The 26664-nt window shown below is 37.8% G+C and overlaps 1 protein-coding gene across 1 annotated transcript in view; it reads left to right on the plus strand.

Annotated features, from left to right (window-relative positions):
• Nucleotides 1–23207, plus strand: part of foxo6a (forkhead box O6 a) — a 49969-nt gene extending 26762 nt beyond the window's left edge. Inside the window, exon 2 of the mRNA XM_056475551.1 lies at nucleotides 21328–23207. Within this exon, the coding sequence (XP_056331526.1) occupies nucleotides 21328–22683 (1356 nt within the window). The 3' untranslated portion in view covers nucleotides 22684–23207. The remainder of the gene's footprint in view (nucleotides 1–21327) is intronic.
• Nucleotides 23208–26664: the final 3457 nt, after the last annotated feature.

A 26664-nucleotide genomic window follows, 5' to 3' on the forward strand; every position in this document is an offset into this window, starting at 1 on the left:
AGTGGTCAGACTGAAACAGATTTGCAGAAATGTGACTTGAATATGAGTGCGTAAAATGGATTAGCAAAATTTGATGATTTTTGTTTTGTCATTTATTTTAATTGGATTTTCATAATAGTCTGTTTTAGATTGGCAGTCTGAGCAGCTTAAAGGGCTAGTTCACCCAAAACCGATAATTCTGTCATAATTTTCTCACTCTTTGCTTGTCAATAAACCTGCTTGAGTGTATTTTTCTGTCAAATGTAAACTAAGTTATTTTTAAAAATAGTAGAAACCAGTATCAATTGACGTCTATAGCATTTTTATGGAAGTCAATCGTGACCCATTCTACCCAAATTATTACCATTCTTCAAAATATCCTCAAAATAACAGAAAAAAATGGTTTGAAACCACTTGAGGCTGAGTAAATGGTGAGTAGATTTTCATTTGGGGGTGAACTTTGGGGTGAACTATCCCTTTAGGCCAGTGTTTTCCAACCCTGTTCCTGGAGGCACACCAACAGTACACATTTTGGATGTCTCCCTTTTCTGACCCATTAACTTCAGGTGTTGGAGTCTCTTCTGATGTTATGATAATTTGATTCAGGTGTGTTTGATTAGGGAGAGGTTGAAAATGTGTACTGTTGGTGTGCCTTCAGGAACAGGGTTGGGAAACACTGCTTTAGGCCATTGGGAATCAAAGTTTGGAGTATAATAAATAAATAAATAAAATAAAATAGCCGTAATTTCAGAGGGAGACAGCATTGATTTTAAATACTTTGATTTAGTTCAGTTTTCTAATACTTTTTCAGTTCTTAAAACGTTATAAACGTGATATTATTTTTAATAAGATCAATTATTCTTGGAAATATTGAAAAACCTTTTAAAGAAAGATATTTGATTTGAAGATTTCAAGATTTGAAAAGCATTTGAAATTAATCAGCCCCACAATGTTTTATCCTATAACATTTCTATTGTTCTGAAGGTTATTTTAAGTCAAAAAAAGCTCTTTGGATTATTAAAATGATCTCGAATAAAATAAAATAATGTTTCTTTAAACAACTAACCACTGAAAGGCCCTTTGAAACCCAGAATATGGAGCCAGATCGATCTCAAAAATAACACATTTACAAAATAATTTCTGTAAAGCATACAGGCACAGGGCAATTCCTATTTACAAAATCCCATTTGTAAAGTCAACACACAATTCATGAATACACAAGTACAATTCATAAATTCAAAACACAACTTACACTGTAAAAAAAAGTTGACTCAATTTAAAATGGTAAAGCAGCTTGCCTTACAACTTAAATTAAGTCAAAGACAGTACTTGGGTTAAAAGTTTAGTCAGCTCAAAAAAGCTATGCAGCAAGTTGTCTTACAATTTTAAGTTGAGTCAACTTTTTTTTACAGCACAAATACAATTCAGACATTCAAAACACAATTCAGAAATACACAAATCCAATAAATTTGGGGAAATATTTATGATTATTACTGGTGAATTTACAAATTGTGTTTCTTATTATGAATTGTGGACAACACGGTGACTCGGTGGTTAGCACTGTCGCCTCACAGCAAGAAGGTCGCTGGTTTGACTCCCGGCTGGGCCAGTTGGCATTTCTGTGTGGAGTTTGCAAGTTCTCCACGTGTTGGTGTGGGTTTCCTCCAGTTACTCCGGTTTCCCCCACAGTCTGAAGACATGCTCTATAGGTGAATTGGGTAAGCTAAATTGTCCATAGTGTATGAGTGTGCATGTGAATGAGTGTGTATGGGTGTTTCCCAATACTGGGTTCCACTGTTTAAATAATATGTCGGAAGAGTTGGCGGTTCATTTCACTGTGGCGACCTCTGAAATAGAGACTAAGCCAAAGGAAAACGAGCCAATCGGATTTGTGTATTTATTAAATGTGTTTTCAATTTATCATGAGGCGTCACGGTGGTGAAATGGGTAGCACGATAGCCTCACAGCAAGAAAGTCGCTGGTTTGAGCCTCGGCTGGGTCATTTAGCATATCTGTGTGGAGTTTGCATGTTCTTCCCGTGTTGGCGTGGGTTTCCTCCAGGTGCTCCAGTTTCCCCCACAGTCCAAAGACATGTACTGTAGGTGAATTGTGGTTAGCTAAACTCTCAGTAGTGTATGTGTGAGAATGCAAGAGAGTATGGGTGATTCTCAATGTTAGGTTTCCCTGGAAGGGCATCCGCTACGTAAAACATATGCTGGTTAAGTTGGCGGTCATTCCACTGTGGCGACCCTAGATTAATAAAGAGACTAAGCTGATAAGAAAATTACTGATTGAATTGATTATTTTTGAGACTGATCTGGCTCCATACCAGAATTCTGACTTCAACTGTAAGTACATCCAAATAATGCAACCCTCACAAATCAGCTCATCACTCAGAACTAGTGTTTTACTCTCAAATTATTTGTAGATAGTTAAAATAAAGACTCCTGTATCACGCTTTCTCTAATCATTGTTTCTATCCTGCGATTCCCAAAGTTCTTTGAAATGAACCAAACTTGAATTATCCATTAGTGAATTCAAGCAATCTGAATCTTTTGCATTCTCCCATCATGCATGACTGAATCTACCCCCCACTCCCCTCCACACACACACAGAGACACACACACACAGACTCCCCTACACACTCACCCATGTCACTTCCACACGGATGGCAAATTGGTTGGGAGGAAAAAAAAGAGGCTGCTATGGCAACAAAAACCCTCCCTTTCCCATGGGTCTCCTTAGCAACCGGTCGCTTAGTAGTACAGCTTCAAGTGTGCCAGTGTGCCAAGCTTGCATATGTGCGTGTCTGTGTGTGTGTGTGGGTTATCCCTCTGCATATAGCGTGACTGGGACTTGACATACAGACTGCGAATGTGGCCTTAAATGTGTCTGAGCTTGATTTATTTATGGGATGGTGGACTTTAAAACCAGAGCTGACAGTGTCCATGTAAAAAAATTGAGACTTCTTTCACATTAATAATTGTTCATATATAAATACAATCAAAAAACAATTTTGCTGCTTGTTCAAATTACTTTTTTAAAATGAGCTGAAACAACCTAATTCTTGAGATTTTTAGATTTTTTGTATCCTCTTCTGGAAATATGCATGGGCATCCCTGGAAAATAAGGCAGCATATTGCACTCCATAATTTCTGTACTTTAAAGCTATAATGCAACCCAATACCTTGACAGACCGGGCTTTTGGACTAGTAACAGTCCGGATGATCCTTTTCTTCTTTGTTCTGGAGTACACAACATTTATTTCTTCCCAAAAATACCTGAAATACTGATTCATCTGACCACAGTATGTTTCCACATTGTGATGGTCAATCCCAGATGCTTCCGAGTCCAGAGAAGTTGACGGTGCTTCTGGTCACTGTTACTATAGTAAAGTTTTAACAGGTATTTGTGGATGTAACTACGAATTGTGGAACCTGACAAAGGTTTGCCAAAGTAGTCCTGAGCCCATTCGGTGATATCGCTTATAGATGAATGACGATTCTTGATGCAGTACGGCCTGATGGATCTGGGATTGTGGTAGTTCAGTTTAGGCTTGAGCCCTTGTTCTTTAAGCACTGAAATTCCTCCAGATTTCTTGAAATATCCAAATGTCTACCTATTTTCATTGAGGAACATTTTTTTTTAACATTTCAATAGTTTTGTTATGTATTTGTTGGCAAACTGGCAATCCTCAGCCCATCTTTGCTCCTAAAGGACTAGACCTTTCTTGGATGCTGCTTTTGTACCTAATCATAATTACAATCACCTGTTGACATCACCTGTTTCAAATCACATCATTATTTAACCAATTAACCTGATTACTAGCCCTAAATTGCTCTCAACTTTGTTTGTAATGTAATGCAGGTCTGAATGACAGGAAAGGATGAATATTTACAAATAATATGAAGTTTTGTGTTCATATTGTCTGCAATGAAATACAAGTCAAAGTAAATCTAGAAATCACCACTTTCTTTATTTATTTTCAATTCTGTCCCAACTTTTTCTGATTTAAGGTCGTATAAAAGAAAGTAAATATTTTTAATGATTATTATTATTATTATTATTATTTGTTATTATTATTGTTTTACTATAATGCTAAAACCATGTAAGACAGTTTTAGTATTAAAGAATTGAATTTGATTTCATTTCCTTTATTCTGTCCTTGAAGGTCCCATTGAGATTGACATAAATCTCTTCTTTCAGGGAATCCTCGTATATAAAAAAAAAAGTTTACATGTAATTGCAAAGTTACTTATAGTCAACAGAATCTGTCTTACTGTCTATTGGGAGGCCATCGAAATAAAGTGTTATATATTAAGCAGACAGTATACTAATGTTCTAATGAGTAGGCTACTACTCAGTAGAATGTCTACCAGAACTATCACAATAAAGTGACACTCAGTAAATTTTTATTTGCTTTAAGTATGACTACTTACATTTTTAAAGGGATAGTTCACCCCATAAATCATTTTTTTCATAATTTACTTGTGTAAGATGTTAAAAATATATTTTGAAGAATGCTGGTAGCTGGCACCATTGATTTTATTTAATTTTTTTGTATTATGCATTATTATGTATTAATATTATGTATTTTTGTATTATTTTTTTATAATTTACTTGTGTAAGATGTTAAAAATATATTTTGAAGAATGCTGGTAGCTTTCACCATTGATTTTATTAGATTTTTTTGTATTATGCAAGTTGATGGGTGCTAGCAAGTAGCATTTTTCTAAATATCTTCTTTTGCATTTAACAGAAAGAATCTCATAACAGTTTAAAACCACATGAGGAAAAATAAGTGATGAGGTCATTTTCATTTTTGAGTGAACTGACCCTTTAAGAGGACATGTTGACTGTACTGTATATGTGTACAACATTCAAAAGGTTTACAATTAGAATATAGTCCAAATAACAATACTAAATTAGACTCTTTTATGCTAAACACACACACACAGCTCACTTATTTAATTTTACAGAATGAAATTAACAATTATGTGTGTTAAATTGTGATTAGAAGAGCACTGACCTTTACAGTGAAGCGAATGAGATTTCTTATTGCTGTGAATGAGATTATGCAAAGAGGAAACTAACAGCCTGCACTGGTTTTTAACTGTTACTTGTGTCCTTCAATAAAGTGGAAGGAGATATCCCGGTGACATGGCTGTGACGTGTTTTATGTTGAGCTGATTTTGGGTGGATTACGGACAGGGGGATCCCAGGCTGCATCCAAGAGGCTGAGCCAAACTGGCAGAGCATTGCGGATTTTTCCGATCTCCTGTCTGCTCCTCAGATGCTCAGCTAATATGGAGACGCTATTTATAACCGCCTAACCCACGCTGACTAGCACCCACACCCACAGATCCTGCGGGAAACACAGGCTGCTCGTGGCAATTAACACACAGCAAGCCAAGAATCACCCACCACTTTCATTAGCCCTTGGGCAGACTCTGGACTGAGCACATTTCTTGTTTTAGGTCTGGTAATATTATTATGCTTTCATGCAGTTTTACAAGGTTTGTAGATTTTATGTGGTTATTTTGTGTGCGTTCGGCACCAGATCTTTAACCACAGTAGTTTATTAGTGTTTTTCATGACAGGGACAATGGATACTTTTTATAGGCCTATTAAAACGTTACATACTAGATGTTCTTTCATTTGACGGTCCACTTTAGGCATTATAGTGACTGTGCTGCAAGATCCACTAGCAACAAGAGTAGGCTATTAAGGCAAACAAAGTATCGAAAACACTTTCGATAAAGGCTGAGTGACGGTATGTGATTTTCAAACCTGCAGTGGGCTAGGTTGTAAATGTGTCACGCTGCTCAAGTGGATACCTATACTCAACAATAATGGCGGCTGTGAGAGTGATACTCCAGCATTCTCCATTCCACAGATCAATGTTTAGAAGTTTATCAGACTTCTATGATGCTTGATGTGGTTTTAATGTTTCTCAGCCAGCATAAGTACAGGTGCGGATATATCTGCACCAGCTCTCCTACTCGATTCTCCAGTGTATTCATGTTGTAACATGCTGTTGTTGTGCGGGATGTTTTTCTCTTGTCTAACTCTGAACTCAACGACAAATTGGATATAAAAAAGAAATACAATGTAATAAAAAAGACACAAATGGGTGTTATTTAATAGTTTTAGGACCAAAATGTCCACCCTGGCTTCATCTTCATCCTCCTGGTAATGTAATTGTTGGGACTGAAGCAGCTAATATTAGTTTACAGTGAAGAGGGACGGGATGCGGAGAGATTTCAGCTGCTGTCTGAGCTTTCCATGTCTTTTTGTACTTTTCTTTCTTCATGTGTTCAGTACATTCCCCTGTGTTTTTTGAGTTTATTATACATAACTTAATTTTGAAACTAACAAGTTTTGTTTTCTTTGTGAATTGTTTTATTGTAAATTTCTTTTTTCGCTTTCTTTTTCACTTGCGATTGCTCGATGCACGTCTATATTTGAAATAACGAACTTCTTGAGCTGATAATAATGTGCGCGTGATTACTGAAGTGCTTCTGACATCCGATCCTTTCAGAAACGACAAATACGAGAGTGACTTGCGGAAAAAACAAAGGTGAAACCGGAAAAAACAAAGCAGCAAATGATTCTTTCAGCAACCTAAAACATGAACAAACTGCCATGTTTTACTATTATTATCACCTTTTGGACTATTATGAACTCTGAATGACGGAAAAAGTACAGGTGAGAGGTTTGAAAAAGCAAGCTTGATATAGGTGACCCGTACCGACCCGTACTGTACCACTCAGTGGAAACGGGCCATAAGGCAATGCGTTTATTAATTTTTATAAAAGATACTTATCTCTTTTCACAACGTATATATATATATCTGTGTCTGAGCTTTATTTACATTTAGAACTCTTTGTTTTTATCTATAGTTTAATTCCATTAGTACTCTGTACATATTTTAGCTAGCAGAACATTTTTACCCTGCTCAGCCATCTAGACTAACAGTCTACACCAGTCCCCATCAGATCAACCTGGAAGATTAAATATTTAAAGCGAAGCAGAGTAGAGGTGTTATTGAGTTCAGAGTCTAAAGTTCAAAACCACACTTCACATCTAAAATAAGACGACCGTACAGCTGAGTCACTTGTGTTTCTGTAATGGTTGAAAAGGCTAGTGAGCAGGTCAGTGAGGTCTGCAGTATCAAGGGATCAGCCCTGTAAACATGGGACCAGGTGTGGCAGGAGCAGACAGATGGGTAGCAAATGGTGTCAGGATGGCAGGGTCTCATGGTGGTGCTCGTAAGTATCGGCACCTCTGGGACACGTTCCCTGGAGCAAAAAGAGGAGGAGCAGAAACAGAGATTCATCAGCAATTAAGAGCAGAGAAAAGAGCTCCAGCTGTCCTGGCTATGGAAACTCATTTTAACACAGAGAGAGAGGGGAGAATGAGATTTGGTTTTACATTTTAGCAGCAACCAGCTCTCTTATTCCCTACAAAACTGAGAAAGAACAAGTGGGGAATCAACCATTTTGAAACATTTCAGCCTGCTCTCGTTGTTTATTTACCTTATTTTCCCATAAAAGTGGGCGCAGCCATTGGAATCTTTTTGGCTTGGGGTCCCATTCACTTTTATTCATTTTTAGGTGTTAAAACAGCTCGTTATTCAATTCATCTTTATTTCTGTAGAGCTTTTACAATGTAGATTGTGTCAAAGCAGATTAACATAGAAGTTGAAACTGTGTCAGTCCGGTTTTCAGAGTTGAAGCTCAGTTCAGTTCAGTTCAGCGTGGTTTAATTTTCACTGCTGAAAGTTCAAACACTGAAGAGCAAATCCATCAATGCACAGCTTTACAAGTCACCAACCAAGCAAGCCAGTGGTGACAGCGGCAAGTAACAAACTTCACCAATTGACAAAAGTGAAAGAAAAAAAATCAAAACCAGGCTCAGTTTGGCACGGCCTCTTCTCCCCTGGCCAAACTTCTTGTGCAGAGCTGCAGTCTAGGTGTCGGAGGCTGGAAAACGCTGGACGTCCAATCCGGAGAAGATGCAGGTGAGAGTACGTCATCGGCGGGTGTTCAGGCTGGCCCACGGGATCAATGCGGAGACTCGTCTATCACTGGTGTCTTCAGGAAACGTGCTTGTGCTCTCCACTCCTCCACTCCATGACCACCACAGCATCTGCTCAGGATACGGCCTGGTCCAGGATTATGGAAACTTGAGGATAAGAATAAGCACACTAACATAAGTGTAGATGCCGTTCAAATTATAAATGTCTTTTGGGAAGTGTTTCCCTAATTAATGCAGCCTAACAATCCTTTAGAGCAGTGGTTCTCAAACTTTTAAACCCGCGACCCCCATTGTAAGATCGTCAAGAACTCGCGACCCCCCACTACCAAAGCATATACAAACAATAAAAATAGCTTTTTTTTAAGCTGTTCACAATATTTTAACTATATTTACTATAGATTACAGGGCTCGAAATTAACATTTTTGCTTGGTAACACTGGTGCTTCTAACTTTAAAAATGTAGACGCACCAGCCAAAATTTAGTGGCTCCCACCAATTATCACACTGTTACTACAAGTTTTATAAACACATTTAATGCATTTGAAAATCAACACTAATCAAAACTAACAAGCAAAAAAATAAATATGCATGCGTGAGGAAAATATGTCTTAATGAAATCCCGTTATCACAAGACAATACATTTTTATAACATAATTGAGTGACCAAAAGATACACGGACGGATATTCCAAAAGATATCCCACAGACTTTACAGTGAATGCTAGTCATTTTCATAGCAGACTTGAAGCCAATGGAGGTCTTTTATCCACTCTTCAATAAGTATAGCTGGTGGATTAACATTCAGCACATGATCAGTAATCAGATGTGCCAATATTTGTAGCTTTAGGTGTTTCTAAGACAAAAACTGTCAGTGTTGTTTTCATTATCATCTTCAGCGCTTTACATTTTTGCGGTTGTAGCTCCTGTCATCTGAAGACAGGAGGCGTTGACTGAGTGATTGACAGCTGATTTTAACCAATCATTCGTGTTCAGTTCTTAGAGCAGTGGGCCAATAAGAAGAGCGCGAAGGCGGGGCAAGCGTTGAAGGCTTTGTTTACTGCGGCAAGTTGACATGACAACAGTTTTAAACTGTTCCTGAGCGCTGCGTTCCAAGTACAAAGATGCATTCTGCCCGAATGTGTCCTAAATACTTTATGAATCAGTAATATCTTTTTAAAAATCTGAAAATATTAGCTTTCACTTGTAATACTGAAAAATATTTATTATAATCACTGAAAATTACACAATTTTTAAATAACTCTCGCGACCCCTTGAAATTATTCTGCGACCCCCGCAGGGGTCGCGACCCCCAGTTTGGGAACCACTGCTTTAGAGGATTTCTAAAGCATTTGTGTTTTGTGTATGCTAATGCAAAGAGATGTGTCTTTAATCTAGTTTTAAACTGACAGAGTGTGTTGCAAACTGACCTTTCATTATTACATTATTGTTCTATTTATGTTTAGTCATAAACACACTTGTTCGTAGAGCGAGTAGTTTGACAGTTTTCTCCCATTTAGTACTCCTAGTCATTTCTCCCATTGGCAACTGAATCGGAATTACTTAAACGATCACAAAACAAGCACACTTCTGTCAATACAGCCAAATGTACATTTTTTGGTATGTTTTGATCGATACAAAAGGTTTTTGCATACTGAAACATTTCAAACGTAACAATAACCTTCTTACCCAGCAAACGATGAACACCAGCATTTTTTGGTTGGCACAAATTTAGCAGCTGATAAACGATCGGACCACCGTCGGCACACAAGCGGTAAGCCGACCATTCTAAAATAGCTGTCAGTATTATAATAATTTTTAAGTGGGACACTGGTGGTCTGCTGGAATAACGATAAAAACGTTGGGGTTTTTTTTTTTTTGTTGAATCAAATAAACTTTTCTAGTCATCTCAACTTGCATCAATCAAAGTGACTAAAAATTTGAAGTTAAACTTTGTATAACTTAAAAAATTTAGTTGAAACCTGATTAAACATAATAAAATGTCTTGACTTTTTGTGATTACATTTTTTACATTGTACTATTCCCTCCATGCTTTCTTGTGACAATCGCAGCTTTGCCTAATCGTGTTTGCAATTTCAATTTGATTACTCGCCCAGCCTTACCTGAAGATATTTCTATATAGAGCATATGTCTCAAACTTGATTTCTGGAGGGCCGCAGCTCTGCAGTTTTGCTCCAACCCTAATCAAACACAGCTGATCCAACTAATCAAGGTGTTCAAGACTACAAGAGACTACTGACCTTATTCTTCAATGCGAAAGTGTGCTCGTTTTTGCGATTGTTTTAGAACATCTGATTCAGTTGCCTATGGGAGAAATGACTAGGAATGATTAAAACAGTCAAACTACTTGCTCTACAAACAAGTGTTTGCATGACTATACAGACTAAGTAGAATAATAGAATAAGAAATTATACGTTTGCAACATCAAGCAGCATAACAAGCTGTTTTTACCATTTAAAAATGAACGGAAGTGAATGAGACTGGAGGTCTTGAGTCAAAAGATTCAAATGGCTGCCCGCATGCAAAGAATGAGGTGAATTAAGCTGGTGTGATTTGGAGGTGGTTGGTGCTAAACTATGCAGAGCTGTGCCCTCCAGAAATTGAGTTTGAGACCATTGATATAGATGCATGTTTAATGTTTTATCAATGCATTATTTACATTTTTTAGAATACCTAATCTTTCACCTAAACTTGAAATGTTAAACTTTTAGGAAAAACCATATCCATGTCTTAAAATATGCACAATATTTAAAAAAAATCTAAATATTTGAATACAAAGATGTCTTCATAATTTACTAACACATTTTTGGTTTTTTATGTATCTTTTTCAAGTCACAGCATAATTTTTTTGGTAAATATTTTACTTTTGCGATAAAGATCCAAACGCAGTTTACTATAAGAGAAGTCATACACAGATAATCTATAGCGTAATCCGTTAAACAGGCAAAAGGGTCGAGACAGGCGGCAAACAAACAAAATGAAAAAATCAGTCCAAAGGGTCAAAAACACAGGCAAGGTAAAAACAATGGACACCGCTTAGTAATGACAGTAACAACTAGACAAGACATGTGTGTGTGTGTGTGTGTGTGTGTGTGTGTGTGTGTGTGTGTGTGTGTGTGTGTGCGTGTGTGTGTGTGTGTGTGTGTGTGTGTGTGTGTGTGTGTGTGTGTGTGTGAATGGTGTATGTATAATCCAAGTAATTAATGATAATGTCCTTCAGCTGTGTGTGTGTGATCAGGGTGAATTTGAAACTGGTGTGTGAATGCAAGCTATTATGGGATTTGTAGTTTGCGATGGCAACACTGTTGCTAATCACAACAGTTATGATTCGAGATTCATAATTATTCATTTGTAAAGTCACTGCTAAAGTTGCTACCTGCACTGGGTTGAAACTAACAAAAAAACAGTTGTGTTGCACATTGCGCCAAGTGTATGATCCCACTAAACATTAGACGTCTGACGGAGGTGCATACCATGTCTATATTGCGTCTGTAAGTGTAATAGATATCGTTTGCATGTGTCTTGCTTACGAAATAAAATGGGAAATTATTAGCCCTATCGTTTTTCATAATTCATCAATGTTTTGTGTTTATATAATTTCGATTATTGAGTTTGAAATTTGCCAATCACCTCAAGTGGATGATACTAAATAAAAATGTAAAAGGGGCCTAAAATGTTTTGAGTTTATCCACTTTCAACATCTAAAGCAAGTCAGAATCACATATATCAATGAGTTCATAGCATAAAAACTCACGTAGAATGAACCGAATCTGACTGTAATTATAGGATGTGTTGGGAGAAAGGTCATTTTTGTTATTAAGTTTTGTCCAATTTCTATAGAAAAGTGTCAAATCCTGCAACATTTAAGCTTTGAATCTTTTTCAAAACACTTGAAAGTTTATCCTGAAGGTTTGTTTTGAATTTAAACTCTTCCCTAGAGGAGCAAGACTGGACATTACTGCTCTATCCTGGGCTTCATGTCTTTCTCAAGGGTGTGTGTTTTTATCCCCCAAGCAAAAAATAAAAGAAACCTTCATTAAAATGAGAATATTCCAGAAAGCATCTTACCATGATATCACCCTTGGACTTAAGTAATTAAGTAATTAAATCATACATTTATTCCCCTGGAATTAATTTAAGCACACAAACATATTGTAGACGCAATTGTAGATCCAGAAAAGGGTTTTGAGGCTTACGTATGAACACTGACCACAGAAAATATTTTCAGAAGCGCCCCAAAACCAACCATCACCATGGAAACGGATGCCGAGTGAAAGTGCACCATACTTCAGTGATGCAGAACTTGTAGTTTAATAACTGTGAATAAGGATTAGAAACTTCCTTTATAAATATAATATGGCTGTTTAATTAATTTATTTTTTGGCCAATTTCTTGTGCATTTGAAATGAGATTTAGAAGTCAGAATTATTAGCCTGATTTCTGTTTAACTGAAAGAAGATTTCTAAACACTTTTCTAAACATGATAGTTTTAATAACTTATTTCTGTCCTAATAACTGATTTATTTTATCTTTGCCATGATAACGGCACATAATATTTTACTAGATATTTGACAAGATACTAGCATTCAGCTTAGTGTAATTTAAAGGCTTAATTAGGCAGGTTAGGGTAATTAGGCAAGTTACAGTATTGTATAATGATGGTTTGTTCTGTAGACAATCAAAAAGATACTGCTTAAGGGGGCTAACAATATTGACCCTAAAAAAATAAAAACTGATTTTATTCTAGCCGAAATAAAACAAATACGATTTTCTCCAGAAGAAAAAAAATATTATAGGAAATACTGTGAAAAAAATCCTTGCTCTTTTAAACATAATTTGGAAAATATTTGAGAAGAAAAAGAAAATTACAGTAGAGCTATTAATTCTGACTTCAACTGTATATGATTTGCCCTTTAAAATGTGGGTGCACCATACAGTATGCATTAATTTATGCTTAACTAATGCAAAGATAAGCTCTTGAAGAACTGAAATCATAATAATTTATACTTTAGCAAGAGATACAACATCTAATTAATATGAACTGAGTCATATATGAATATAAATGAGTATTGTATATTAATATGACGCTATTTTACATACTTAATGAGTTGTATGTGCTTATTACCTAGTACTGATTATTTAAAACAGACAACTGCAATTTGAAATCCTTGGCTTTGGCCTACTATGGTAATTAACATTAATTTGCACTGTTTATTAAAGGGATGGTTCATCCAAAAATGAAAATGTAATGAAAATTTCATGCCATTGAATATGTATGGGGCGGAGCGGTGGAGCAGTGGTAGCGCTGTCGCCCCACAGCAGGAAGGTTTGAGCCTCGGCTGGGTCAGTTGGCATTTCTGTTCATGTGGGTTTCCTTCAGGTGCTCCGGTTTCCCCCACAGTCCAAAGACATGCGGTATAGGTGAATTGAGTAAGCAAAATTGTCCGTAGTGTATGTGTGTGAATGAGTGTGTATGGGTGTTTCCCAGTGATGGGTTGCAGCTGGAAGGGCATCCGCTGCGTAAAACATATGCTGGATTAGTTGGCGGTTCAGTCCGCGGTGGTGACCCCTGAATAATAAAGGGACTAAGCCGAAAAGAAAATGAATGAATATGTATGTGACTTTTTTCTTCAGCAGGACATTAAAGAACATTTTTAGCTAAATCAACAATGCTGATTTGATGCAACTTAATGGTCACCCATTTTTGAGATTAAAAAATGAAATCTTAAATCTAAGTCAATCCATGTGCCTCCTGATGACCGACTGAGTACATGGACACCAATACTCAGATTTTTATTCATTGTCAATACTCTGATTAAGAGTCTACCATGTAAACAGAGATTTTAGATTACCTTAATCCGATTAAAGTCATAGTCGAACTAAACTAAAATCTAATTAAGACATGTGGAGTATGCCGATTTAAGTCACATTAGTAAAGTGCAGTACAGAAATGTAAACACCTTAAAGAGCTCCTATTATGGGTTTTTGAAAATGCCCTTCCATGTAGTGTGTAACACAGCTCTAAGTGAAGTGAAATACCCAGCTAAGGCTTAAATCTGAAAGTGGACAGTGTTTAAAACTATTGATTCATCTATAAAAGAGTCCACTCAGAGTGGTTCAAATGAATCGCCGATGTAACGAGTCTTTAGCTGTGTTGGCAATACAAAACTCAAGCCCGCCCATTTGTTGCACGCGCAGACTTGGGGAAATTGAACCCCCCCGCCCACAAACACTGTAGCAGATCCCAGTTGAATCATGTCGCGAAGAAGCTGTGCTCTGAAGTGTGAGGGAAAGTTGGTCTTGTTTTCCCTGATGAGGCTGTGAAGAGTCAGTGGTTGAAGTTTATTTTTGCAAAAAATACCTCAGCATTATAGCCCCAGCCTTGTGCTGTGTTCTACAGTGCCCGAAATAGCTTAATGCATGGCATTTTAAGAAAAGCACATACTATTAGAAAAAAACACCAGCAAATAACGAAATTATCTTTATCAATTTGACAGCACATGAGCTGCAAATTGATCATAACACAAACAACTGAAGAAACGTGCAGCAAATTGCTCACAACACAAACAACTGAAGAAACGCGCTGCAAATCAGTCACAGCACTTGCAAATATGCACGTAACTCAACGGAAATTTTTCTAGGGGACCCAAAAACATGACGGACCATGCTGAGATATGTGTTATTATCATAGATATGCGTTATTATGGGTTTATTATGTCGTGTAATCAGGGTATTAAAATAAACGAAAAACAACACACCTTTCAAAGACCACCAATCACTTCACTGAGCAACAGTCACAGCATAATAACACATATCTCAGCAGGGTCCGTCATGTTTTTGGGTCCCCTAGAAACATTTCCGTTGTCTTACATGCATATTTGCAAGTGCTGTGACAGATTTGCAGCGCGTTTCTTATGTTGTTTATGTTTTGACACATTTGCAACACGTGTGCTGTCAAATTCATGAAGATCACGTTAAGCTCTCTCGGACACCGTAGTGTTCCCGTAATTTTTCTGACGAATGCTACAGCAGTACGCGCTTACAACGGGGGATTTGTTGGCAGTTTGTAAAGGAAGGATCAGAAAAGACTTTTGATGTATGGGACTTTGTCAGAGCTTGACAGGAACTGCACAGTTCATGGATCAGTTCCTTCCTCCATTTCACAAGTGTAAGTGCATTTAAAATGGTTGCCTCCTTGTTTTTTCTAGTTTGCAAATTATGTATTTACGTGTGTTTTGTTACTTGTACTGTATCTGGTTAACTCTTTATATTCTCATATCGCGTCTAAAACCACATTGAAATTGCACCACGTGTCGCTTTACTTACAGATTTAAATGCGTTTGTGAGCCCGCGATCCTCTGCAGTTCGTGGTTGCTATGGCCACCATCAACTGTTCCTACGCACGTGTGGCAGTCAAGTTTCAAAATAGTTTAGCTTTTGCCACTGAGTGGATTAATACTGAATGTGTGTCACTGTTTTTACTTCTGGTTAAGAATAGAGCAATATACTAAACTGCATTGCTTTAATGCACTCCTGTGCTGGGCTCACAAATACACTCAGATTAGCATAGACAGATTAGCATCGTGCTAAGGAGGGGTTTGGGAACAAATTAATTGCTGAACGAATCATATAGGAGTCTTTGGGATAATTAGGTAAAATTAAATGCACATTATAAGACAGTGAAAGTGTTTTTTGACCTTGCATGCATATTAGCCTGTTGTTGGACACCCCCAAAACCAAAATATGACCCTTTTTAATAAATAATATGGGCTCTTTAATCAAACTATTACTGTTTTGTTGTACTTTTTGCTTCATTTTGCGACAATAACGAGACAATAATAAATAATCATATTATTATCTCAGCCAGATTAAGGCAAATAATTAGATTAATGATGTCCATGCAAGTGTAGCCACTGAGGACTTATGAAGCGAAAATATTGGAGTGTGCAAGTAATTGACATTCATTTCCTTCGGCTTAGTCCCTTTATTCATCCAGGGTCGCCACAGCGGAATGAACCACAAACTTATCCAGCATATGTTTTACACAGCAGACGCCCTTCTAGCTGCAACCCAGTATTGGGAAACATCCATACCCCCTCATGGGCAAGGCTTCTGTCTGCCCGGTGGCTCTAGCTTCGTTGCTAAATGGCTAACATGGATTTTATTAAGACAATAACTGTGCTTATGTGCTTTAGGGCGGCTGAAAACAGCGTATATTCCTTTGGCACTGTGTCAGAGTCCACTTGATCTTTCAGAGGTGCACTCAGCTCGGAGTTCATCAACTCCTCCAGAAACTACACTGTAAAAAGTGCAGGGTTCCACATAATTGATTCATGTTGACCCAAAACAATTCGACTAAGTTAACTTAACACTATTAACAAATATATGTGTTTAACAAAGTTATCCTAATGAAATCTCAAGATTTGTGTTGTTTTAGCTCATTTTAATTAAGTAGTTTGGACAAGCAAAAAAATATATATTTTTTGAGTGTATACCTGAATGATGGAAGCTTTCAGCGGTGCTTTAGACTGAGCCAAACCCAGTTTGATGAACTGTTGTCCAGTGTCGGCAGGAGGATATCCACTCGGGACACCAACAACAGGCAGTATGTCATAATCACGCCCCCACAAGAGCAAGCTCATGATTGGTTAACACGGCACAAATGTCTGTTGAAGTTCAGATTTTCCAACTCGAGCGATTCGTGTGAAACGTGAGATACCCACGTTAAATGCGTTTAATGCACAAAACACTCATCTCGTGCCGCTTCATTCATGCGAATCGCACCACAGGGCATCCATATTTGCATCTTTGCATTGACTTAACATATAAATCACTCGCGATTGACGCTTCATCAGCATCTGGTGAAAACGCTGCATGAGAGAGGGGGTTTGCACAATTGTAAACATTGTTTTTATAAAGGTAGCCATTCAGCATCTATTTGCATTGTTTAGCAACATATAGAAAACAATGTAAAGACGGTGTGCGACCCGTTTAGGAATATGCTCTTGAAAAGCACTGAGAAATGAATGATATCACAACTGAGGATATTAAACTTTCAATCAAACTTAAACACAAGAGGTATAATGAAAGGCAAGTAGAAAAAAATATCATAAAATAAGTTAAATAATTAATAAATAATAAATTAATTTAACGAAATAAATAAAAATGTTCAGTGATAAATAAATAACGGGCTCTGTAATGCAACATTTTACCTTGGCAAAAAGACTATATTTTGCTAATTTCCACTGGCAGGGCGTACCCTGAACTTGACTGGAGTCTGTGGTTAATTAAAAGTCCCTGGAAGTGTTTAGTTGAGCTGCAGAAAGTGACTTTATAGCCTTTGACGCAGCCTCTCTTCTCTTGTCTAACAGGAGCAGACATGGTGTCAATGCCAGTTAACTTTCCCAGCAGCTCAGCCCTACTGGACAGGGAAATGGTGGGGCGGGAGAAAATTATACAAGACGTGAAATGCCTTTGGAGAGACACTGCGTGATATCTTAGATTTACCTCTGGGCTGTACTGATGTTGTCTAAATGAACATTCAATACATCTCATTACTGAGCAATGTGTTAATCACCAATTAATATCATAACACATAATCAAAGTCATTGTCAGAGTAGAACACCGCTAATACGTGAACTATTTGCATTGGCAATGAGGCCCGTTCACACTATAAGCATAATAACAATAAAGATGGAGTTCTAACAGTCATTCTGAATGTGAATGAGTTCAGACCACTATAATGATAAAGATGAAGTTAATGCTATGCACTACCTGACAAAAGTCTTGTCGCCTATCCAAGTTTTAGGAACAACAAATAATAACTTGACTTCGAGTTGATCATTTGGTATCAGAAGTGGCTCATATTAAAGGCAAAGGCTTCTAGATTACACTTCCCTACTGAAAAAAAAACAGCTTAAACCATCCTAGGCTGGTTGGCTGGTTTTAGCTGGTTGACCAGCCTGGTTTTAGAGGGGTTTGGGCCATTTCCAGGCTGGTTTCCAGTCATTTCCAGCCTGGTCTTAGCTGGTCAGGCTGGGAGATGACCAGCTAAATCCAGCTTGACCAGCCTAGCCAGGCTGGGAGCCCAGCCAAAACCAGCTATGTCCAGCTTAAACCAGGCTGGTCAGGCTGGTTTTAGCTGGATTTAGCTGGTCATTTTCCAGCCTGACCAACAAAAACCTGGCTGGAAACCAGCCTGGAAATGGCCAAAACCCCTCTAAAACCAGGCTGGTCAACCAGCTAAAACCAGCCAACCAGCCTAGGCTGGTTTAAGCTGGATTTTTTTAGCAGGGTTATTTCACCCTTAAAAGTATACTTGGCCAGTTTAGCAGTAAGAAGTATTTAAAAGCAGTTTTTAATATAGTAACTACAGGCAGTACATTTAAAATGCACTTAAATTAACAAGCTTGAAGTATACTTCACTGAGTTATTCATAAAGGGGTAGGCATACTGTAAATGAAAAGATGGAAAATGCCACTCATACACATAGAAAGCCAAGCTACCAGCTACTCTAAATACAAATAAATGGAACATAAGACAAGTTTTCTGATCCAGGATCACATATGTTGTGACTATGTGGATATTTTGTTGAGTGTGTTGTCTTTTTGTCAGGTTTTGTTAATGTAACAAGTCAGCTGACAAACCTCCCTCCCTGGCTTCACGAGTCACACTAGCAATTGATGTTAGCGTCATTATTACACTGTCCACTTCCAACGTCAAAGACTGCAGTGGGAATCCCACTTGGACCACAGCCAGTACAATCAGAGGGGTTACATTTAGGAAAGCTGATTTTGCCAATAGTTCCATGGACTATCTTTGTGTTCAGTTTTCAATCTTGTTTCAGTATCTCTAAATCTGCTACAGTATGTTAATCTTAAGGTATTACGACATTATAAACATTTAAAGCTTGCATTTTGTCACTTTTACCTAAATGAATTAATTTTTTTTTTTTACATCAGTCCTTACTTCAGTTTCTATAGACTGATTCATGCGGCCACAGTTTTAAAAATGAAAGTGAGGTTGCAGTGGGAAGAAACCCAGGAAGTATCACCTGGAGTCACACAGGAATGGTGTGTGATGGCGTATTGTTGTGTATCTGGCTGTATATCTTATCAGCAAAAAGAAAGTGACACAGATTTATCATTTCACTGCTTTCTGAGTGACCCGAAGGTCTGTTCTAAATGGAGAAGATAAAAAATGGAGAAAATAAAAAATCTGACCTCATTTTCGGACCTCAAGTTAAGGGAAATGGCACTAGTTAGCTAACGTTAGTTTCCCAAACACACATTTTAGATGCTATTTATCAAAGTTAAGTTAATGAACTGATTCATTCTCTATATTAGACTGAAATTTTTTAAAAAGTCAATTTCCCGCTAACATTTAAGCACCGTTGAGTGCGTTCTTAAACATTGCTGATTTGCCATTGTGTTCAACAGAAATGACTGTTATTGGCCATGAACATCATCAGTTTACCACACTTCACCGATATTTACCGAGTGCAAACAAAGACAAGCAATCCGCTAATGAATTGACTGATCTTCACGGCTTTAAAATGCTCCAGTGTTCCTGTATCTGTGTTTGCACTCAGTGAAGAGCAGTGAACTAATGACCTTCACAGCCAATCACAGTCATTTCTGTTTAGCACTGGTGAACACAACGGCAAATCAGCTGTGTTTATGAATGCGCTTAAATGTTAGCGGGGAATGGATGTTTTTGAAATTTCAGTATTGTGACAACACTACTGCAAACAACACGAGGGTGTGCTCCAAACATTGTACACTGGACTACATTGTTTTATTGCTTACCAGGTTACATATGCTTAAGCAGGGAAGCCCTCACTGTGTTTACCTGGTGCCATGAACTGAGGCCTAGGGGTACACTTAAGCGTTATTACTCTTAAAGAGATTATGATTTTGTTTTTATGACTAATATGTTTCTAATTGATTAAATTAAACGTAACTGAATGATATTAAAGTGATGTTTACACCATATCTGCTTTTTGAAAACGTGGCAACAGCTGCAGGTTTGTAGTCCACAGCATGTTGTTGCAATGTTTACATTGCTGGTCCTCTACTTCTGGGTTTCTTCCCACAGCAGCCTCACTTTAGTTTTTTAAAATAGTGGCCGCATGAAATAAACTAATTGAAACTATTGCTATATCTGCTTGAGCTCAAGCACTCTCACTGGCAGAACTGTAATAAAATTAAATGATATTGGCTGTTTTATAAAAGGGGAGGAGCTAATATATGTCCCACTCTGTCTTCATGTTTCTGCTCAAATTATGTCACACATCGAACAAAAAATGCACTTCACGGGAGCTTTAACACTGCGCTACTAGTGATGGGTCGTTCTTTTGATGAATCTTTTATTGAGAACTTGAGACAATGAGTTCTCTCAGGGAGTGAGTCGTTCATTTGCACATGCGCACATTTGTGCAGGTGGAGGAGACATTCAGTTCCTTTTTCGAGTCCTTTATTGGGTTCATTCGTTCATCATCTGAAAGACAGAAGCCAGTTATATGCAGTCAGAGCCGGAAAAAGATTTGATCCGTTCATCTCTCAAGTCCTCGGTTTGAGTCGTTCGTTCATCACTTGAAAGACAGAAGCCAATCATATGCATTTAGAGCTGGAAACAGATTTGATTCGTTCATCACTCGAGTCCTCGGTTTGAGTTATCTTGTAAAAGACAGAAGCCAATCATATGCATTTAGAGCCGGAAACAGATTTGTTCCGTTTATCTCGCGAGTTCTCGGGTTTGAGTCATCTCGTTATATGCTGTCACGTGATGAACGAACGACTCAAAAACCCAAAGACTCAAAAGGTGAACTAATCATGGGTGTTTCAGACTGTGTGCTATGGTTAAGCTCATATGAGACTGTCAGTGTCAGGTGAACGAACCACTCAAGTTTGAAAACATGCCAAAAGAGGTGAGCAGAGCTAATCATAGGTAAAACACCAGGTAAACAATGAAGGATTATTTTCTCTTTTTAGTAGCATTGCATTATACAGTATTATTCTAGTTATAACTTGTAGTGTGATCAACGTTTGGGCTAGTTGTAGTAGTGTTTGGAAGCATCTTATAATATTTTAATGTTATTTTGGCAAATTGAACGAAATGACTCGAAAAATGATTTGTTCATTTCGATGAACGAGACTCAAAGGTCAGAGTCAGTAAAATGATTCGAACTTTCCATCACTATGCACCACATAGTAGCTTGTAGGATTTTTTTCTGTTATTAATATGTTGTTTTGCAACCAATTAACCCAAAGCCATTACTTTTTTCTCTCTAGAACTCCATCCGACACAATCTGTCCCTGCACACGCGTTTCATCCGTGTGCAGAATGAGGGAACTGGCAAGAGCTCCTGGTGGATGCTGAATCCTGATGGGGGAAAGCTGGGAAAATCTCAACGCCGTCGAGCTGTCTCCATGGACAATGGCACCAAGCCACTGAAGAGCAAAGGTCGAACCAATCGTAAGAAGACAACTGGGAAAAGAGAGCAGAGTACAGAGACACTGCTGGAGTTATGTAGCTCTCCAGACTCTGGAACAGGTAGAGTCGTGGTTAAGGATGAGTTTGAGACATGGACAGATCTTCATTCACTTGGCAGCTCTTCCGCTTCGACACTTAGTGGTCATCTATCACCCATCCTAGGAGAGGGGGAATTGGGAGAGCCTGAAGAACGGAGGAAATCCTGCTCAGCATCTCCACGGCTCTTTCCTAGCCCATCCAGTGCCCACTCCCCTGCATCCCACTGTCCTACAGATCTCAGAGCAACTATTGGCTACCAGCAGCATCAATCCCCTTGTCATAAAAACCCCCATTACCACTACGCCAGTGACATAAAGAGCCAAGGCTCCAGTTGCGAGACTCGGCCAGTTTATGGCCTGCCAGATGCAGGCATGCACCATTCCTCCATACCAACTACTGAAGACAACTCGGGTAGTATGCAAGGTGCAAGCACCATCCAGAATTTGTTAACCACAGGACCCCAGCAGTACGTCAAGGAAATGATGCTTGGGAAAGAGAATGAGGTGCACTCCATGATGGTCGCTCAAGGTCTCCATCCCAGTAATGCAAACACTTCCTCCAAACCTTTTCACAATATCATTCAAAGCTTGAATCAAGACCATCGGCCTACATCGGTCCACTCTCAGCCCACTGACAGACACATGCAGTCATACATGCATAAATCCCCTTATCTATACAGCCCTCCTGTAACAGTGCATCTCCCAGCCTCCACCACGCTCAACCCTGCAGGAATACAGGGAATCTCTCAAGACACTTGCCACCTTGCCACAGCCCCATATCAACAACCACATTCCTACATTTACACTGATCCACATGAACACAGTTTGGCATACGGACTCTACCGCCAGCCTCAGGGGACAGGGACAGGTTACCACAACTACCACCACCCCCATCAGCTCTACCCACATGAGCGCCTTCCAGCAGACCTGGATATGGATGTATTCTACAGCAGCCTGGACTGCGACATGGAGTCTATACTCCTACATGATATTATGGACTCTGGAGAGGAAATCGATTTCAATTTTGATTCCTCACTGACACAAGGAATGGGTGTGGGATTTGGATTTACAGGCACACCGCAGAGCCACGGCAAACAGAGCTGGGTGCCTACATAAATGTCTCTAAATCTTCACTTTATCTTCCTGAAAACATGACTACCTACATGCCAGCCAGCAGTGGAGTCACAACACTCCACCACAATTCAGGGTGAATACACTGTGCTGACACTGAAATCAAATCAAGATGGGAATCTCTTTAGATTTATGTTGTCTGTTTGTTCCTGCTTGTATATCCATGTTCTGTGTTGTGTCAGTGTATTGAAAAATGATGACGTCTCTTCACATTCTGCTGTGTGTGAACTGCCTTTGGTCTACTGAGTGAGCCAAGATGACAATCTAAGCTAGGATTACACAACATTGTTTTATTCTTCAGTCAAAAACACTAAGACACTACATACATTGGACACATTTATATTCATATTTCATCTTCACATGGTAGGAGTGCACAGGACACTATGGTAGCAAAAAGTTGGAACTCAAGTAAAATGTTGAGTTTTGTGATTGTCTTGAAACTTATGAACTTTTCATGAACAGTTCAATTTGCATTGTAACACGGGCCAGTGTTTCCCAACCCTGTTCCTGAAGGCACGCCAACAGTACACATTTTCAACCTCTTGCTAATCAAACTGAATCAACTCTTTAGAACATTAAAAGAGACTCTAAAACCTGAAGTTAATGGGTCAGATAAGTGAGACATCCAAAATATGTCCTGTTAATGTGCCTCCAGGAACAGGGTTGGTAAACACTGGTTCAGACCACCTTAGCAAACAAATGCAGTAGCAGTAGTGAAGTAAAATTTTCCTAGCTAAAACTAAAAATGATCTACAAATCTGAGTGCTTCTGTACCAATAGATATGTTTCCATCCACCTATTTTTATGCACATTTTGGAGTATCACATAAAAACATGCCAAGATGTGCATAAAAAGCTCATGCTATTGTATAAACTTTTAATCCGATGAGAAAATATGCAAATAAACTATGATGGAAGCACATTTACTGATTAAATTCCAGGATGCACATCAAAAAAGTTATGCCACTTTGTTTAGCAGATCATGCAATAGGTGCGATAGGATGACCACATTGGACAAACTAGTGGATCGACCACATTATAAAACATCTGAAATGTTGTTTTGGTCATTCTAAAATGCCTCAGAAAGAGTCTGTCATCAAAGTGGTTCAGTATTATTACCTTCATGAATGGTATTGCACCTCCAAAAGTCTTGGTGCGTTCATTGCATTTCGTCTTCTGAGAAGCAAGTAATCAGCCCAGGCTCATTGCGAATACTTACCCCATGTAAATCCACCAGACGGCTTAATATACACTTCAGCCGACCAGGCCAGCTTGCTGTTGACTGAATGACTGGCCCACCTATCCCCTTTCCTAAACCCAACTGATAGTGTTGTGATAGTGTAGTTTTACCCGGTTTCTGGAACCATTCTTCCCGGACTTGAACCCCATCCATGTGGTAAACTCCGCTCCACATACCAAGCCTGGCAACATAGGTGGCAAGATACTGGGCAAACTGGTAACACTGGGAAAGCCGTCCGTACAGAGGTAAGCGGTCAGTTGGTAGCTCAAAAATTAACAGAAGCCGTTGGCGGCGTTATACCACACCGTAGCATTCGTTTAAAAGTCGAAATGCAGCCAGATGTACCTCTGGCTACATAATTCACGCTCTCCAGAAATGTAGGTACGTATCCACAATGAGCCTGTGTTGCAAGTAATTGATTATAGAAGAAGAAGGCCCACAATGGATTCTCCTCCCACAGCGAATCCCATTTATTTAATTTTAAATTTGGCGCTAGTTTATCAGGAAATTAAGATTTTGTATTCTATTTGAATCATTGGATATTAAAAAAGTGCTTTATTTGCAAATGTTTTATGTGATAATTCAGTTTTAATAAATTTTATTTGCATATTTGGATGGAAGCTGACATTAATGAACAAAATCTTATTTTTTGCATTGTAAAAAGAGATTAGTTTAAGTTACTTTACAAAATCTGCTGCTTTTAAAGTGATTATTCATTCATTCATTTTCTTTTTGGCTTAATCCCTTTATTGATCTGGGGTCGCCACAGCGTAATGAACCGCCAACTTATCCAGCATATGTTTCACAGAGCGGATGCCCTTCCAGCTGCAACCCATCACTGGGAAACATTCATTCACAGTCATTCACACACACTACGGACAATTTAGTCAACCCAATTCACCTATAGCGCATGTGTTTGGATGTATTGTTCTTGCTGTAGGGCGATCGTGCTACCCACTGCGCCACCGTGACGCCCCTGCTTTTAAAGTGATTAGTTGACAATTTACTTAATTAGCTGTTCACACGTAAAAAAAAACACTTTATTCAACAGTTTTCTCTCCGCAGTGTCAGTATATTGCGCACATCCACGAACACTATGTAACCCAATTTCTATTATTTGAACTTGTGTGATAGAGGTGATTGACGTAAATCCTGCACGTTTGCACCAAACACACCATCAGAGGTGGGTAAAAATGAATTACATTTACTTTGTTACATTTACTTGAGTAAAATTGTTGGGTAACGAGTACATTTTGACTTTTAAAGATGTGTACTTTTACTCAAGTAAATTATTAGAGAGAAATCATTACTCTTACTTCACTACATCTGGCCGCATTTCTTCGTTACTGTTAAGTGATAATAAATATGATTCGTATGACTTGTTTGCAAATATCGCGAGGCGCCACATTGTAGAGGTTGTGTCACGAGAGGTTGCTATTGAGTCTCCCGCTTTGGGCGTCTCCCGCTTTGAGATAGAGCAAAATACATTTGAATTGCATTTGAACCTTTTTAATGGTAACTATGATATAACTAAAGCTACTGCTGTTAATGTAATAACTGAGAATCCCAGCAAATATTAGTAATTCACAGTTACTATTTTTAATACACATGCTGACAGTACATAACATTTGACTAAATAGTTTTCACGACAGTAGTATTAAATTTAAAGTGCCATTTAAAGGCTTAATTAGGTTAATTAGACAAGTTAGGGTAATTAAGCAAATCATTAACGATGGTTTGTTCTGTAGACGAGCAAAAAATATATATTGCTCCAGGGGGCTAATAATATTGACCTAAAAAAATTGCTTTTATTTTAGCAGATATAAAACAAGTAAGACTTTCACCAGAAGAAAAAATATTATAGGAAAGCTTGTAAAAAAATCCTTGCACTATTAAACATAATTTAAAAAAGGAAAAAAAAAAAAATCACAGGATGGTGAATAATTTTGACCTTAACTGTATATATATATATTTACAGTTGAAGTCAGAATTATTAGCCCCCCTGTTTATTTTTTCCCCAATTTCTGTTCAACGGAGATATTTTTTCAACACATTTCTAAACAATAGTTTTAATAACTCATTTCTAATAACTGATTTATTTTATCTTTGCCATGATGACAGTAAATAATATTTGACTAGATATTTTTCAAGGCACTTCTATACAGCTTAAAGTGACATTTAAAGGCTTAGCTAGGTTAATTAGGTTTATTTTAAATTATATAACCTTAAAATGGTTTTAAAAAAAATTAAAACTGCTTTTATTCTAGCCCAAATAAGACTTTCTCCAGAAGAAAAAACATTATCAGACATACTGCAAAATTTCCTTGCTCTGTTAAAAATCATTTGGGAAATATTTTAAAAAGAAAAAAAATCAAAGGGGGGCTAATGATTCTGACTTCAACTGTGTGTGTGTGTATATTATATATATATATATATATATATATATATATATATATATATATATATATATATATATATATATATATATATATATATATATATATATATATAAAATTAAAAGTAAAACTAGTAACTATTTACTTGAGTAATTTTTTGTAAAACTTTTTGCAAGTACTTGTACTTTTACTTGAGTAGAGATTTTAATACTCTACCCACCTCTGCACATCATCCATTATATTTAATTTGTGCTGAACGCCAATTCCTCTCTAACTCATCTTTATTTGCACACTTGCACACGCATTGTTTTTGCTTGTAATTTACTTGTGC

The sequence above is a fragment of the Danio aesculapii genome, chromosome 16 (assembly GCF_903798145.1).
Source record: "Danio aesculapii chromosome 16, fDanAes4.1, whole genome shotgun sequence".
Taxonomy (NCBI): Eukaryota; Metazoa; Chordata; class Actinopteri; order Cypriniformes; family Danionidae; genus Danio; species Danio aesculapii.